General features: G+C 41.9%; 1 protein-coding gene across 10 annotated transcripts in view; it reads right to left on the bottom strand.

The window, feature by feature from the left end:
- The window catches only part of GBF1 (golgi brefeldin A resistant guanine nucleotide exchange factor 1), a 137794-nt gene that overhangs the window by 97609 nt on the left and 23114 nt on the right, over positions 1-17071 (bottom strand). Inside the window, exon 1 of one of the 10 annotated variants that reach the window (XM_017944272.3) lies at positions 2815-4032. The exons of the other annotated variants lie outside the window; for them this stretch is intronic. Coding sequence (XP_017799761.1) covers positions 2815-2959 — 145 coding nt within the window. The 5' untranslated portion in view covers positions 2960-4032. Of the gene's footprint in view, positions 1-2814; positions 4033-17071 lie in introns of those variants that run through there. 10 annotated transcript variants of the gene reach the window in all.

Genomic DNA, 17071 nt, shown 5'->3' on the forward strand with positions numbered 1-17071 from the left:
GCGGATCACGAGGTCAGGAGATGGAGACCATCCTGGTTAACCCAGTGAAACCCCGTCACTACTAAAAAATACAAAAAACTAGCTGGGCGAGGTGGCGGGCGCTTGTAGTCCCAGCTACTCGGGAGGCTGAGGCAGGAGAATGGCGTAAACCCGGGAGGCGGAGCTTGCAATGAGCTGAGATCCGGCCACTGCACTCCAGCCTGGGCGACAGAGTGAGACTCCGTCTCAAAAAAAAAAAAAAAAAGAGGCCGGGCGCGGTGGCTCAAGCCTGTAATCCCAGCACTTTGGGAGGCCAAGGCGGGTGGATCACGAGGTCAGGAGATCGAGACCATCCTGGCTAACATGGTGAAACCCCGTCTCTACTAAAAATACAAAAAAATAGCCGGGCGAGGTGGCGGGCGCCTGTAGTCCCAGCTACTCGGAGGCTGAGGCGGGAGAATGGCGTGAACCCAGGAGGCGGAGCTTGCAGTGAGCCGAGATCGCGCCACTGCACTCCAGCCTGGGCGACACAGCGAGACTCCGTCTCAAAAAAAAAAAAAAAAAAAAAAGAAACATATTTGGCAGATACTCAAAAAGTTAAACATAGAATTATCATATAACCCAGCAATTCCAATCCAGGGTATATATCCAAAGGAATTGAAATCAAGTACTCAAATACATGTACACACATGTCCCTAGCAGCACTATTCATAATTTCCAAAAGGCAGAAATGGTCCAAAGGTCCATCAATGAATGAATGGATGAACAAGTTGTGGTATACACACACAGTGGAATATTATTCAGTCCTAAAAAGAAATGAAGTGCTGGCGGGGCGCGGTGGCTCAAGCCTGTAATCCCAGCACTTTGGGAGGCCGAGACGGGCGGATCACGAGGTCAGGAGATCGAGACCATCCTGGCGAACACGGTGAAGCCCCGTCTCTATTAAAAAAAAATACAAAAAACTAGCCGGGCAAGGTGGCAGGTGCCTGTAGTCCCAGCTACTCAGGAGGCTGAGGCAGGAGAATGGCGTAAACCTGGGAGGCGGAGCTTGCAGTGAGCTGAGATCCAGCCACTGCACTCCAGCCTGGGTGACAGAGCGAGACTCTGTCTCAAAAAAAAAAAAAAAAAAAAAAAAAAGAAAAGAAATGAAGTGCTGATTCATGCTACAGCATGGATGACCCTCAAAAACATTATGCTAAGAGAAAGAAGCCAGACATAAAAGGTCACATATTATATGATTCCATTTATATGAAACATTCAGAATAGGTAAATTTACAGAGACAGAATGCAGATGGATGGTTACCAGGGGCTGGAGGGGAAGGGAAAGTGTGGAGCAACTGCTTAATGGGTACAGGATTTCCTTTTAGGGTGATGAAAATGTTTTGGAATTAGATAGAATACACTGTGATTGTACTAAATGCCACTATATTGTTCACTTTAAAATGGTTAATTTTATGTTATATGCATTTCACTTCAATTTTTTTAAAAAGTTCTTGAAAATGCAAGTAAAGATCTTCGTATCTCCGAGACCATCCTGGCTAACACGGTGAAACCCCGTCTCTACTAAAAAATACAAAAAACTAGCCGGGCGAGGTGGCAGGCGCCTGTAGTCCCAGCTACTCGGGAGGCTGAGGCAGGAGAATGGCATAAATCCAGGAGGCGGAGCTTGCAGTGAGCTGAGATCCGGCCACTGCACCCCAGCCTGGGCAACAGAGCAAGACTCCATCTCAAAAAAAAAAAAAAAAAAAAAAAGATCCTCGTATCTCTAATTTGACTTTATTTTTTTAAAGTGCTTTAATAGGATATGAGCTTCCCTTCCAAGAAACCATGAACAATTACCAGTTAAAAGCCTGTCATGTCTCCTCTATAGTTTTTGTAGAGACAAGCAGGCACCTCAGTCCATAGTACAAAGGGTCACTTGGGATTCTTGCAAAAGTGAAACATACCTGGTTGCTTTCCACTCACCAAAACTGGTTGCAGAAATGTCAGTGGGCATCTCTGTCTGTATTTCCATTGGAGGCTCACTGAACCTAAGCTTCTTTAGCTGCTACAAAGTCTCCTATCCTTGGAGACTTAAATCTATTGAGACTTTACAAAGATTTCACATTATACAAGACCACAGTAAGCAATTTCCTCCTCTTCTACCACAGCTCAATTCAGAGTTCTTTGGAAACACAGGTACTTCACTGTCTCCTGTTTTGCATTCTGAATAAGAGATCCTCCCACGTTTTTCCCCTACCTACAGGTTAAAACTTGCCAACAGACAAGATTTACTGGTAGAAGCACTTTGAATAATCATTCTTCATATTGTCACTTTGTCTTTCATATTTCTCTTTCAAATTGTTGAGGCAAAAGCATTTTCAGAGTACGAGGTCTATCCTCTAGTATTCAGTACTGTTACATATTTGCAGTCATCAACAACCTCCCAGCCTCCTAGCAGAAGGCCTCAGTCACCCAAGCCCTTAAAGACTCCTGTAACTGGTGGTTTATACTTTCTCCCCTGTCCTAATCCCACTCCATCATGCCATTAAGATACACAATATTCGCAAATTTTCTAAAGCTCTTTCTCATTGTTTTGCTCATTGCTATTTCCACAGCTTCCTTTTGGAGATAAAGCCAGGCCCTTCCTGGCCTCAAGAGTTTACCAAAGAGGGCAACAGTCACCAGAGGGTCCCAAACCAGCTTCTATGCTCATAGCTACACATAATAAAAGCATAAACAGAGAATGATCCCCTTTCCCATTAATTAAAATGGCTCTACTAACAAGTGGTTGTTAAGGGTATCAATAAACTGCTTACCCTCTGTCAGCTTAAGTTGAAGTACTTTAAAAGTTACCTTTTAGGATCCAGGTACAATCTTCACTACTACTTCTCTGGGCAAGATGAGTGACTCCTTCCCTTAAGATCTGATGGTTTGTACCTCGATAGTTTCCACCACCTTGTGATAATCTTTTAATAGTATTTAGGATCATTAGTAACATGCTACTTTACCTCCTCTCACCTCTCCCCTTTACTCATCCCTCTGGACAGAGCATTCAGAGTCAGTAAGTGCCATGTCTTATTGAATTTTTAAATTTTTCTACTATCTCTTAGCACTACAGTTCTGTTAATCTCCTAACTTCAAGGAGATCTCAGAACCTCCTAATCTCAGAACTTCAGCCTACCCAATTAGACACTGGAATTTAAAAACTCTTGTCCCTAATACCAGATAGTTACCGCCACATGTGCTGGAAATAGGCTGGTTGGGTTAGTGTTCATGCTATACTCTCAGCAGACCTTCCTACTGAACCTGGTATCCAACAACAGGGACCAGTAAGCAGCCTGAAGTCTGTTGCCAGGAAACAAGGCTAACTCAGGATTTCTGCCATCAGTTCCTTTGGTAGACAGAGCAGAATCAAAGAGAAAGGGGTTTTCCCAAATAATTGTGATTAAAATAATAATGTTAATGTGTCTCCAGCAAGACAGAAGAAAGAGTCCAGGAACAAGCTAGATTCACCTCTATCTCTTGTTCCTCTTCAGTAAATGGCCCACCTGAAGGTTAGCTATAAGTCTGCCCTTATTCACACGAAAAGCAAATAAATAACCTCATCGCCTTTTTCCAAATCATAATCACACTTTAAAAGAAGTTTTTACTGTGTAACCTTGAAAATATTACTTAATTTTTCTGGAACCTGAGTTTTATCTGTAAAAGGGGATATTAATAAAGGCACAGTCTATTTTGTGAGTTTTTGTGAAACTTGAAAAGAATACAGGCAAACTGTTACAGCCAACTGGAACGTAACGAGATGTGATGACTAAATGTAATGTGGTATCCTAGATGGAATCTTTGAACAGAAAAAGGTCATTAAGTAAAAACCTAATGAAATCTGAATAAAGTATGGACTTTAATAATGATGAATCAATATTTGTTCATTAATTGTGACAAATGTGGCATATTAATGTAAGATGTTAATATAGGGGAAACTGGACATTGGATAGATGGGAACTCCTTTACAACTTTCCTATAAATATGTTTATAGAGATAATCTATTATAGATTACATATTTTAGAGTCTAAGTTATAATATGATAATTTATATAAATATAATTTATAGATTATAATTTAGGTGCTTTATAGATTATAAAATTGAAAGGCTAGAATGAAAAACCACTTTATAAATTATAAAGTTTAGTCAATTGTAAAATATCATATAATTTAGTAGATTTAGTTTTTTATGCAGATTTTTGGTAGGTAGGTAGCTATCTTAAGTAGCTCAGATAACAGAGATCACTTGAAGAGTTAAGTCCTGGTGTGGAAGAGTCTAGCCCCCAGAAATATCCCAGCTGTTTCCTGCCAGCTGGTGCCTCATGTCTAACTTGCAATAGAGTTGATTCTCTTCATGTAATTATTTTTGCCTCTCAACCTGTCTATTTCACTAAAACAACAGTAACTTTTTAAAAAGAGGCTCTAAGCAGACAGCTGCTTTAATTTAAAACTTCAAAAAGCGAAATATAAGGCATGGGTATGATAATTTATTAGGTCAATTTCCTAACTGGCTGAAATATCTGATCTCTACTATTCCCAACTTCAAATGTAGAAACATGCAGACATCCAGAGATAGAATTCAGCAAGTGTACCCATCCCCTGCCAACTCCTGCTCTGCCCTGGAAAAAAAAGAAAAAGAAGAAAGCAAAAGTCCCAGAAGTGCAGGAAATTGTTTCTCAGACGAAAGACAACACTTCCTTTCCCAGAACAATCCATCTCCCACACTGACATCCTGCTCCTGCTATATTTACCCAACCCAAATCTGCCGATGATATACTTCCAGCTGCCCTCCTGCCACATGGTCCTGTCACTCAACTGGAGCACTCAGAGGGGAATCTGTCCAGAGGACAGAGCCTAGAAATCACTACACACTAATCCATGCTTCCTCTATTGCTAGCCTTCAGAGTAAAGTGAGACAAAATATGGACAGTATTACTCCCTGTTTATTTTGGAAGTGACTGGGGAGACAAGAGGTACTTCATTTTATATAGTTGCTAATTTTGACTGCTCTCATGGTAGCCAGCGGTGGAACCTGAACAATGAAGAGATTGAAACGGGAGGTTAAAAATAACTCTGTTAATGCTAGCAATCCAAAAAACATCACTTAATAGCCTCTTCCAACCCAACCCACTAGGATCAGGCTATCAAGTCACATTACAGGGTAAAACCTTCAGTTCTAGGTAGACAGATGCAAGGAGTCAAGGATGGGACAATTTCATTCACCCCATCTCATCCTATCTCATAGTGTATTCTACTGAAAGGCGAAAACCCACACACTGGACTGGGTAAAGGTAAATGTTAGAGCTGACTCCCATTTTCCTATTTTAGTAGTTCTGTATTCTAGGTGCTTCTCCCCTACCCTTGCTTCCCCATCCCCAAGTTCTTTACTTCTGCCCCTTTCCTCTTTCTGATTCTCTAGTTGTTTCCTTTTGTCTCTACTTATTTCTTTCTCTTTTTTTTTTTTTTTAAGACAGGGACTCCTCTGTCACCCAGGCTAGAATGCAGTAGTGCCATTATTACTTACTGCAGCCTTGATTTCTGGGGTTCAAGAGATCCTCCTGCCTCAGTCTCTCAAGTAGCTGGGACTACTGGTATGTGCCACCATGTCTGGCTAATTAAAAAAAAAAAAAAAAATTAGTAGAGATGAGAGTTACTCAGGCTGGTTTCAAACTCCTCAGCTCAAGCAATCCTCTCGCCTCACCCTCCCAAAGTGCTGGTCATTACAGGCATAAGCCACTTTTTTTGAGGGCAAGGTTCCCTCAAAGAAACACAACTGATAGCTGATAAGGCATTCATTAGCAATGGTCATAATTATCATATCATTAGTCTATTCTCCGCAGTAATAACAGTAAAAAACCTGATTCTCAAGACACAATACTTCTTTTTCTCTCTGCTTTTGGAGGCTCAGTCATGCATCCTAATCATGCTTCAAAGGAATGAAAGGAAAGGCACAAGGAAAAATGCAGAAAAATAAGAGGGAAGGAAAGAAAAATATGATAGAAAAGGAGAATAGGAAAACGTTTCTCCTAACCTTTTCTCTCTTAAAGCTCCTGGACAATGGGCATTTCCAAACTTTATGGATTTTGTTAAAGCTTAAGTAGAAGTTCTTAATAAGGTGAATCATGCTATTAAAATAGATTTGAGAACAAAAGCTAAATATAATGATGAATTCATAGCAAATCCCACTTATTAAAAGAGGGAGTAAATTTAAAGAAAAAATCCACTTCACATGGCTGTTGTCAGTCCAGCTTAGAGAAAAAGCACTTATGCTGTTGGTTGAGTGGAGAACAAAATCCACTGGGTGATGTGGCCACATTCTAGGAAATTACCAAGCTCCAAGTCAAGCCTCATTGAGCCAAAGCTTTTTCCAATTTTCAACTCTTTTTAGTTATTAGATTTAGACATTAAAAATATAGATCTTTAGGGTATGCAATTGTGTTTCTTATAGGAAGAGAAACAAACAGAAGCAAGCTAGAAAGACAGTTTATGTCCACCTAAGAACAAGTATTTTAAGCAACCACTCAAATTTCACCATGAATTGGTTCAGGCAAGAATTATCAATGTATGTTAGGTATTAGGGGGAAAGTTTAAAGAAGAGTATGATCTTCAAGTGTTTCCCTACAGACTGCTTATTAGTTGCAAGGGGAAATAACATCTATATAGTAAATAAATCAGATTAATATTTGACCAGATGATCAAAACTAGTATCACCAATGAACAGCAACTGCAGTTGTCATGCCCTGAGAAGGACACTGTATCAGTAGTGGTATGTATTACAGATTCACGATAGACACACACCACCTGAATCTAATCATGAGAAAACATCAGACAAACCCAAAATGAGAAATATTCTTTTTTTTTTTTTTTTTTTTTTTTTTGAGACGGAGTCTCGCTCTATCGCCCAGGCTGGAGTGCAGTGGCCGGATCTCAGCTCACTGCAAGCTCCGCCTCCCGGGTTCACGCCATTCTCCTGCCTCAGCCTCCCGAGTAGCTGGGACTACAGGCGCCGGCCACCTCGCCCGGCTAGTTTTTTGTATTTTTTTAGTAGAGACGGGGTTTCACCGTGTCAGCCAGGATGGTCTCGATCTCCTGACCTCGTGATCCGCCCGTCTCGGCCTCCCAAAGTGCTGGGATTACAGGCTTGAGCCACCGCGCCCGGCCGAGAAATATTCTTGAAATAAATAAATAAATTAGGGTGATTATAGTTAACAATAATTTGCTGTATATTTCCAAATAGCTATAAGAGAAGATTTGAAATGTTCCCAACACAAAGAAATGACAAATGTTTGAGGTGATGGATATCCTAAATACTTTGATGTGATCATTACACATTGTACGCATGTATCAAAATACCACATGTAACCAATAAATAAGTATAATTATTATGGATCAATTTTTTAAAAAGAAACAACACAGACATGAACTGGTCTGTAGTTATAAAAAATGTCAATGTCAGCTGACGGTGGTGGCTCATGCCTGTAATTCCATCACTTTGGAAGACCAAGGCAGAAGGACCAGTTGAGGCCAGGAGTTCCAGGCTGCAGTAAGCTACGATCCCACCACCAGACTCTGTGAACAGTTATGGAGTTACAGATAACTCCATAACTCTAAAAAAAAAAGTGTTTTTGTTTAATTTTTGTTTGTTTGTTTTCTTAATCACCCAGGCTGAAGTGCAATGGCATGATCATAGCTCACCGCTGCCTCGAACTCCTGGGCTCAAGCAATCCTCCCACCTCAGCCTCCTGACTACAGGCACACACCACCATACCCAGCTAATTTTTTTTATTTTTTGAAGCAATGAGTTCTCACTATGTTGCCAAAGCTGGTCTCAAACTCCTGGCCTCAAGCAACCCTTCTGCTTGGCCTCCCAAAGTGCTAGAATTACAGGCACAAACCAGTGGCTGAAAAATTTAAAAAAAAAATTTTTTTTAATGCTAATGTCATGAAGCATAAAGAGAAGCTAAAGAACTGTCCCAGATTAAAGGAGACTAAAGAAACTAAGAAACTAAAGAGACTAAATGTAATTTGTGATCCTTGGCTGAAGGGGAAAAAAAACAAAAAATAAAAGTTTATTGACAAAATTGGAATATGAACAGTAAATTATTGTATCAATGTTAAATTTCTTGAATTTGATAATTGTACTTAAATTAGTAAGAGAATGCCCTTGTTCTTAGGAAATATGCACTGAAGTATTAAGAGATAAAAGATCATGATAGGCCGGACATGGTGGCTCACGCCTGTAATCCCAGCACTTTGGGAGGCCGAGGTGGGTGGATCACCTGCGGTCATGAGTTCGAGACCAGCCTGGCCATCATGGCGAAACCCTGTCTCTACTAAAAACACAAAAATTATCCAGGCGTGGTGGCAGGTACCTGTAATCCCAACTACTCAGGAGGCTGAGGCAGGGAGAATGGGTTGAACCCAGGAGGCGAGGTGAGCCGAGATCATGCCATTGCACTCCAGCTTGGGTGACAGAGCGAGACTGTCTCAAAAAAAAAAAAAAAGTCACGATGTATACAACCTACTCTCAAATGATTTAGAAAAATTTATTTATTTATGTATTTTTCTTTTTTTGAGACAGGGTCTAACTCTGTCACCCACGGTGGAATGCAGTGGCATGATCACAGCTCACTGCAGCCTTGACCTCCCAGATTTAAGTGAACCTCTTACCTCAACCTCCCAAGTAGCTGGAACCACAGGCACACACCACTACACCTGTTTTTTTAATTTTTTGTAGAGATAGAGTCTACCTATGGTTGCCCAGGCTAATCTCAAATTCCTGAGCTCAAGTGATCCTCTCATCCTGGCCTTCCAAAGTGCTGGAATTATATATGTGAGTCACTGTGCCCAGTCAAAAAATAATTTTATGTCTATACTTGTGTGTGTGTGTGTGTGTGTGTGTGTGTGTAAGTAGCAAAAGGACATATGGGAGACCTCTGTATTATTCCTGCACCTTTTTTTAAGTTTGAAATTATTTCAAAATAAAAATTCAAGAAAATTCACCATCTGTTCATTCGATTAAAAGTCCTGATACCAATTAGGTAAAAGGGAAATGGGATGAACTCACATTCTAAATAGAAGTAAAACCTCTGGTAGCCAACTTTTTCCTTCCCTTTGGAGCTTTTGTTAGACTACTACCAACCCAAATACTTCCCATTCTCTACCTTCACTACATGCACATCTCCCTCTGTTGCCGAGGCTGGAGTACCGTGGTGCGATCTCAGCTCACTGCAACCTCCGCCTCCTGGGTTCAAGCAATTCTCCTGCCTCAGCCTCCCTGGTAGCTGGGATTACAGGTGCTCGCACCCATGCCCGGCTAATTTTTGTATTTTTAGCAGAGGCGAGGTTTCACCATGTTGGCCAGGCTGGTCTAGAACTCCTGACCTCAAGTGATCCACCTGCCTCGGCCTCCCAAAGTGCTGGGATTATAGGCGTGAGCCACCATGCCCAGCCCAGAAACATTCTTTAAAACCCCTGAAATGAAACTGATTAAGATGTAGTCTTGGCTCACTTGGAAGGATTAATGAGACCTATTTGGATTCTGAGAACTGAAGTCCATTCTCCTTTGACTATTTTTCCTACAGTGCTTCTGTCCAGGTGGGCTGAACCAAGAACTTCTTTTCCCAGGCCAGAGGGAACCAGCACCCTGTCAGAGTCAACAGATTCTGGTCACAAAAAGCATTTAGCTATAGTAGGTATTAAATAATGTAACTTGGATATAGATTCATCCCAGAAAAAAAGAGGCAAAGGAGAAAGAACTGCTCTTTAAATTCAGAACACGATAAGCCATTCAAGCAAATGATAGGTCACAGGTCTTTTTGTGGACTACATTTGTACTCCAACATCCACTCCAACTTTCTCTTTTAGAAAGTTCTTAACCACTGTAACTGCTTCACTGCCTCACCACCTCTTTCTACCCTTAAAAATCCTAGGAACAAGGGGACAGTCTTTCTGAGGTCCCAGTGCTCCCAAGGGCTACTTCTAGGTGCTTTCTCTGAGATTCAAAAAACAAATATATGATGAAATGTTCTATCAATTATGAAGCTAAATCCTGTCCAAAGTTACAAGGGTTTTGGTACTACTTTCCTCACATGAGACCCTCGGGCTAAAGGTAGTAGGCTGCTACTAAAAAACACTTCTGTTATTTGTGAACTAGGACTATTAGACCCTGGCTGGAGAAAAGAGCTTTCCTCATTCTCCTAGCACCTTAAGGTAAACAGCTACTAAAATCTGGTTTTGGCTGGGCGCAGTGGCTCATGCCTGTAATCCCAGCACTTTGGAAGGCTGAGGCCGGTGGATCACTTGAGGCCAGGAGGTCTCACCACTGCACTCCAGCCTGGGCAACAGAGCAAGATTCTGTCTCCAAAAAAAAAAAAGTCCCAGCACGGTGAATCATGCCTGTAATCCCAGCACTTTGGGAGGCCAAGGTGAGCAGATCACCTGAGGTCGGGAGTTCAAGACCAGCCTGGCCAACACGGTGAAACCCCGTCTCTACTAAAAATAAAAAAATTAGCTGGGCATGGTGGTGGGCGCCTGTAATCCCAGCTACTTGGGAGGCTGAGGCAGGATAATTACTTGAGACCAGGAGGCGGAGGTTGCAGTGAGCAAAGATCGTGCCACCGCACCTTAGCCTAGGCAACAGAGTGAGACTCCCTCTCAAAAAAAAAAAAAAAAAAAAATTTGTTTTGCACCTCTAGACTTCAATATCCTAAAAACTGTGTCAGAAGCCCAAGCCAAAGAGGACTAAAATGCAAAGCTGAATTTTATTAGAAAAAACAATCAGCGGCCGGGCGTGGTGGCTCACGTCTGTAATCCCAGCACTTTGGGAGGACGAGGCGGGCGGATCACAAGGTCAGGAGATCAAGACCATCCTGGTTAACACGGTGAAACCCCGTCTCTACTAAAACTACAAAAAATTAGCTGTGTGTGGCAGCGTGCATCTGTAGTCCCAGTTACTTGGGAAGCCGAGGCAGGAGAATGGCATGAACTCGGGAGGTGGAGCTTGCAGTGAGCCGAGATTGCGCCACTGCACTCCAGCCTGGGCGAGAGAGCAAGACTCTGTCTCAAAAAAAAAAAAAGAAAAAAAAAAGAAAAAACAATCAGCCATTGATAACGTATCCTATGGTACAACTGTGGTCAGTTCAGTTCTGTGCTGCACAGACTGATTAATCAAAGGCCAACATAAAGAGACTAATCATATCACAGAACACATTATAGGTGAAATAAATTTTTTTTAACAGACTAATCAATTATAAGACATTCAAGGCCCTAAAAGCAGCTAATGAAGCTGCCATGCACAGAATTTCCAGGGTCACTGCCAGGCAGGCAGGGCTAGGGCAGAAGGTGGGGGTGGGTCAGACAATGTGGACAACACCAATGCTATTCTTTTGACCATCCTAGAACCTCTTTCAGCAAACCAAAGCACACAACAACTTCCTGAGGTCACATGTGGAAACTGGCAGACTTCAAACTAGTGCCCAGTTGTCTGCTCAAATTCCAGAGCTTCTCAAATCACCAGCCCACTAGACCATAAACTATGAGAACAGGAACTGTGTCAGTCTCCTTGAAAACTAGGTCCCTAGAACCTAGTTCCGTTTCTGGCACATAGTAAGTAATCAAGAAATATTTGTTGAACTTCCACTAACAGGAAAGTTCCCAGAGAAGATGCTCTTTTGGAGTCTTTCAAGGACAAATGATTCCCTCAGCCCACCGAAATGATTCAAAAGGGTGGCCACATCTAACATGATTTGTCTAAACAATCTGTATAGCATCACATAAAAGGGATAAGGTGCAAAGTGACTCATCAGTCATAATTACTTCCACAATTCTTATTTCCTTGGGGGAAGAATACTTGCTCTAATATTTTCCAGGATTAAAATGACTCAAATAGGCTCAAACTAATCGCTGCCTAGCAAAAGCTGATTTATTCAGAAACAACCATCTAAATAGAACTGTCTTACTGAAATCAAAATTGATAGGGATGAAGAATCCACTCATTTCCAAAAGTCAAGGGGGCTAAGGTGCCTCACAGAGTCCTTCACAGAACGTCAAGAAAATGGTGAGAAGGGAACCCGGACTCAATACCCTCCTTGACTCCTTGCCCATGAAATAACATTGCAGACAGACAAATTCAGACCAGTGCTAGAACAGGAGTAAATCACAAACTTTCTACCAGGGCTTTCAAACTTTTTTGACCATGATGGACAGAAAAAGATACAGCTTATGCTGCAACCCAGAAAATACAGGTTTCTAACTGAAACAAGTTGCAAAAAACAATATTTATCCTTCTTAAGTATGATACACTGATAATTTCCTTTTTTATTTTATTTATTTATTTATTTTTAAATTTTTTTGAGGTGGAGTCTTGCTCTGTCGCCCAGGCGGCAGTGCTGTGGCGCAACCTCAGCTCACTGCAACCTCTGCCTCCCAGGTTCAAGCAATTCTCCTGCCTCAGCCTCCTGAGTAGTTGGTGCGTGCCACCATGCCTGGTTAAGTTTCGTATTTTTAGTAGAAGCAGGGTTTCACCATCTTGGCCAGGCTGGTCTTAAACTCCTGACCTCGTGATCTGCTCACCTCAGACTCCCAAAGTGCTAGGATTACAGACATGAGCCACCATGCCTGGCCAGATACACTGACAATTTCTATTCTATTCTGTTTTCCCCTTTAGTGCTGGTTAATTGTACCAGAAAGCAAAGAAGTGTTCAAAGATGTCATGTCAAAAGACAAAGGAACCAGTTTGAAGGGGACACTCACTGGCCAAACTTGAAACAATGTGAGCACCAAAAATAACAATGGAAAAATAACATATTTGTAATTAACTGTAAAACACTGAATAATACTCACAAGCCCCTAGGAGGAGGCAGACCCACATTTGCCACCACTAGTGATCATTATCAATACTCACTTCTGAATCTGAAAACTGACAATTAAAGGGAATGAATTAAGCATTTACCCTGCCTTTTTAGAAGAAACTGGTTCATCCTCCAGTTGATGAGGGAAAGAAGCTCTTTACAGAGAATGCTAGCTAATAAATGTAGAAAAAAATGACAGAATTAGAAAAATCATTCTGTGACCAGTAAAATAAAAGATTCAGTCAAATAGTAATCAGTGGATGACCATTAAGTAAAAGGTTATTAGAGGACAGGATATTTACAAGGTGCAAAAATATTACTTCAAAGATTACTTAAAAGTACAAAAAGAAAAATTAACATATTTCAAAATGAGGAGATATGGAAGTCACCATCAGAAGCGAGTAACAAAACTGTTAAAATCAACAATTGCGGCTGGGTGCAGTGGCTCATGCCTCTAATCTTTGGGAGGCCAAGGCAGGCGGATCACCTGAGGTCAGGAGTTCCAAACCAGCCTGGCCAACATGGTGAAACTCCGCCTCTACTAAAAATACAAAAATTAGCCATGTGCAGTGGTAGGTGCCTGTAATCCCAGCTAGCGGGGAGGCTGAGGCAGGAGAATCACTTGACCCTGGGAGACGGAGGTTGCAGTGAGTTGAGATCACACCATTGCACTCCAGCTTGGGTGACAGAGCAAGACTCCGACTAAAAAAAAAAATTAGTAATTGCAGGACAACCTGACAGGATGTGCTTCCTGTGGTGATATAATATGAAATAAGGTCGGGCGCAATGGCCCACACCTGTAATCCCTATACTTTGGGAGGCTGAGGTAGGTGGATCACTCGAGCCCAGGAGTTCAAGACAGGCCTGGGCAACATGGCAAGACTCCATCTCTACAAAGAATACAAAAAATTGGCTGGGCACGATGGCATACAGCTGTAATCCCAGCTACTTGGGAGGCTGAGACAGGAGAATCGCTTGAACCCAGGAGGCGGAGGCTGCAGTGAGCCAAGATTGCGCCACTACACTCCAGCCTGGGTGACAGAGCTAGACTCTATCTCAAAAAAAAAAAAAAAAAAAAAAAAAGGGCCAGGCACGGTGGCTCACTCCTGTAATCCCAGCACTTTGGGAGGCCAAGTCGGGCGGATCATGAGGTCAGGAGATTGAGACCATCCTGGCTAACATGGTGAAACCCCATCTCTACTAAAAATACAAAAAATTAGCCAGGCGTGGTGGTGGGCACCTGTAGTCCCAGCTACTCAGGAGGCTGAGGCAGGAGAATGGCATGAACCCAGAAGGGAGGCAGAGCTGGCAGTGAGCCGAGATCACGCCACTGCACTCTAGCCGGGGTGACAGCCATCTCAAAAAAAAATGGAGAGAATGCCATGCAACCCATTACAGTGCTATAATTCACTAATGGAAAGCAACCTACAGTCTGAAAAACATCACTCTAGCCCAGGGCAACTGTAATACCATATCAGCTCTCACTTCATTTAATCAATTTGGTACCAGTTTTCTTAAATGCAAAATCTCATTTGGAATGAGGCTTTCTCATTCTACATCCTCTTGTCAAGGGTCTCTCAAGTTTTAGATTTTTTTTCTTACAATAACTCACTTTACTTGAAAACAAAAAATAATCAGTGGAAAAGTCCCTGTCGGTGTCAGGGAAATTTCATTTGTCCCTCTACTTTTAGAGGATTTTTTTTCAATTCAGGGCCAATCCCAGATAAAACTGAAGTGCTTTTGATCCTTTTCTTCCTCAATGAATGTCCTCAACTACCCTTACCCTCTAGTTCCCAAGCTGCTTTCCAGGACACCTGGAAGCAAGCTGCATGGCTGAATGCAGAAAAACCTTAGCTCCCACACTACATCTGGCCCTGCCTTTCCACCAAATCATATGCCAATTTATTGCCCTCTGATGTACAGTCCATTAGGCCACTTCCTGGATGCCCCCACTTCACACTGGGCCAGAAATGCAAGACAATAATGTGAGTTCCACAAATGGGCAAGTAATTGCTCAATAAGCGTGGAACAAGGAAAGGTCAGTTGTGATCTGTGCACATGTGGCAGCCCTTCACAACTCAACCTACAGTGGTAACAGTGGTAACAGAATGCTGATGTTACAGAAGAGACATGTCATGAGAATTCAGCCAACAGAGAGCCAGAAGTGCTTGTCCATCTAAGTTCTTTAGGATCTTCAAAGGATAAAGGAAAGGAATAAAGGCCCCTAAACTGGTGAGGTGCAAATTATCTCCTGGTTTCCTAGAGTAAAACTGAGAGCCTAAAGTAGTCATTGCTCTCCATCTATCACCCTTTCTTAATGAAGTGATCTGAGCTGAAATGATCTTATCTCCAAAATCTGCTCTATAGCCAACTAACTGATGCCAGGAGAGAAAAGACAAATGTACTCACCCTTTCCAGAAACATATCTACTATCACTTCAAAAACTGGGGTATCAACTAAGTATCTATGAACATAGAGAGGAAGTCAGAGAGGGGCAAGGCTGAGACAAACTCTTCACTATCTCTCCTGATCAAAACAACACATTGAATTTCAAGCATTTGGCTTCTTCTGAAACCCTTCTGGCACTTGTCCTGAGTTTGAATAGGTGGAAAAGCAGGAAGGGACTCTGCCTGCCTCCTTGTTCGAAAAAAAAACAGCAGCTGGCTTTCTCTCTTTTTACTCATCTGACTGCTGTCATGGTAAGTTGGGTATATACTCAGAAGTTTCAGGCCTCAAGAGGTAGCTGTGCTAAAGAGGACAAAGGCAATACCACCACCAGCAACTTTGATACGCACCACAAACCACACTGTTACACTGCCCCCTAATCTTTGCTACAAAGAAATTAGGTTTCTCTATTTTTGAGAGCTAAACTATTAAGAGTGCTCTTTCCTCTTTTTTTTGCAACTCCTTTTCTGATACATGCAGTAGAAAATGTGCCCTCCCACCAGCCAGCAAACTAGTTCTGATGGCTAAGTGTGCCCGGGTATGAGGAAGAGAAAAAGAGAGAGCTGAACCCATGAGAAGCCAGACTATGCCGAGCTGTTTCTTCTCAAGAGTCTTCATTTTCTAACCTTGAGTACAAACAAATGTTTGGAAGAACTTCTTGGTTTAGAAGTGTCAAGTGAAGAGCATTCATAAATCATTTGGGGAAGGCCCCAGTAAAAAGAAATGGCAAAGTCAAGTCATCAAAATATAGGCCTCTTGGAGCCACCCTATTAATATGAATAGTCCCTGGGGAAAAAAAGAATCACAGTACCTTTATTTACTCTAACTGTGCCGAAATGTCTACAAGTCTGTGGCCACTCAAGTTACTGAGATTCTAAGGTGCCAAAGTCAGTCTGACTCAAATTCAAGTTACATTCTAATGCATTACTCAATTACAGTTTTATATTTTATTATAAACCAAGAAAGTAAAACAGGGCACAGGAAATGGATACTTTTAAGTGTGCCCATTGCCTTTCCTAACACTCAGCCCTTCACAAAATTTGTCTGCCAAATTTTATCATGTTTGGTTCTTTTAGTTTCTACGTAGGCTTTGAACAATTCACAAGCTCAATTCCAAGTGGGACAAAAGTTAATGACTCATTCAACTTTCTTCTCATGCTGATTAATAATGATACATTACTTACTCCCTAAACTATAGACCCTGTAGGAAAAAATAAAAGTATGCATTTAATCAATAGGACTCCAGCAAATTTTTTTCATATAATATACTCGCTTTTGTTGTTGTTGTTGTTGTTGTTGTTGAGATGGAGTCTTGATCTGCCACCCAGGCTGGAGTGCAATGGCACGATCTCAGCTCACAGCAATCTCCACCTCCTGGGTTCAAGCAATTCTCCTGCTTCAGCCTCCTGAGTAGCTGGGACTACCGGCGTGCACCACTGCACCTAGCTAATTTTTGTATTTTTAGTAGAGACAGGGTTTCACCATGTTGGCCAGGCTCATCTTGAACTCCTGATCTCAAGTCATCCACTTGCCTCAGCCTCCCAAAGTGCTGGGATTACAAGTGTGAGCCACCATGCCTGGCCCATATAATATACTCTTATTCAGTCTTTTTCCTGACAATGACTGCTAAAATCTCTTTTCTCTACACCTCCCCATTTTCCAAATGAAACAGATTAAACTTGAGGTATCAGGCATTCTCAAACAGTGTCTTTTCTACCTAAGGGGCTACTGCTAAGAGACCCAGGCCAGACAGGTGTTAAGTCATAATTCCTC

Source organism: Papio anubis, chromosome 11, assembly GCF_008728515.1.
Source record: "Papio anubis isolate 15944 chromosome 11, Panubis1.0, whole genome shotgun sequence".
Lineage (NCBI taxonomy): Eukaryota > Metazoa > Chordata > Mammalia > Primates > Cercopithecidae > Papio > Papio anubis.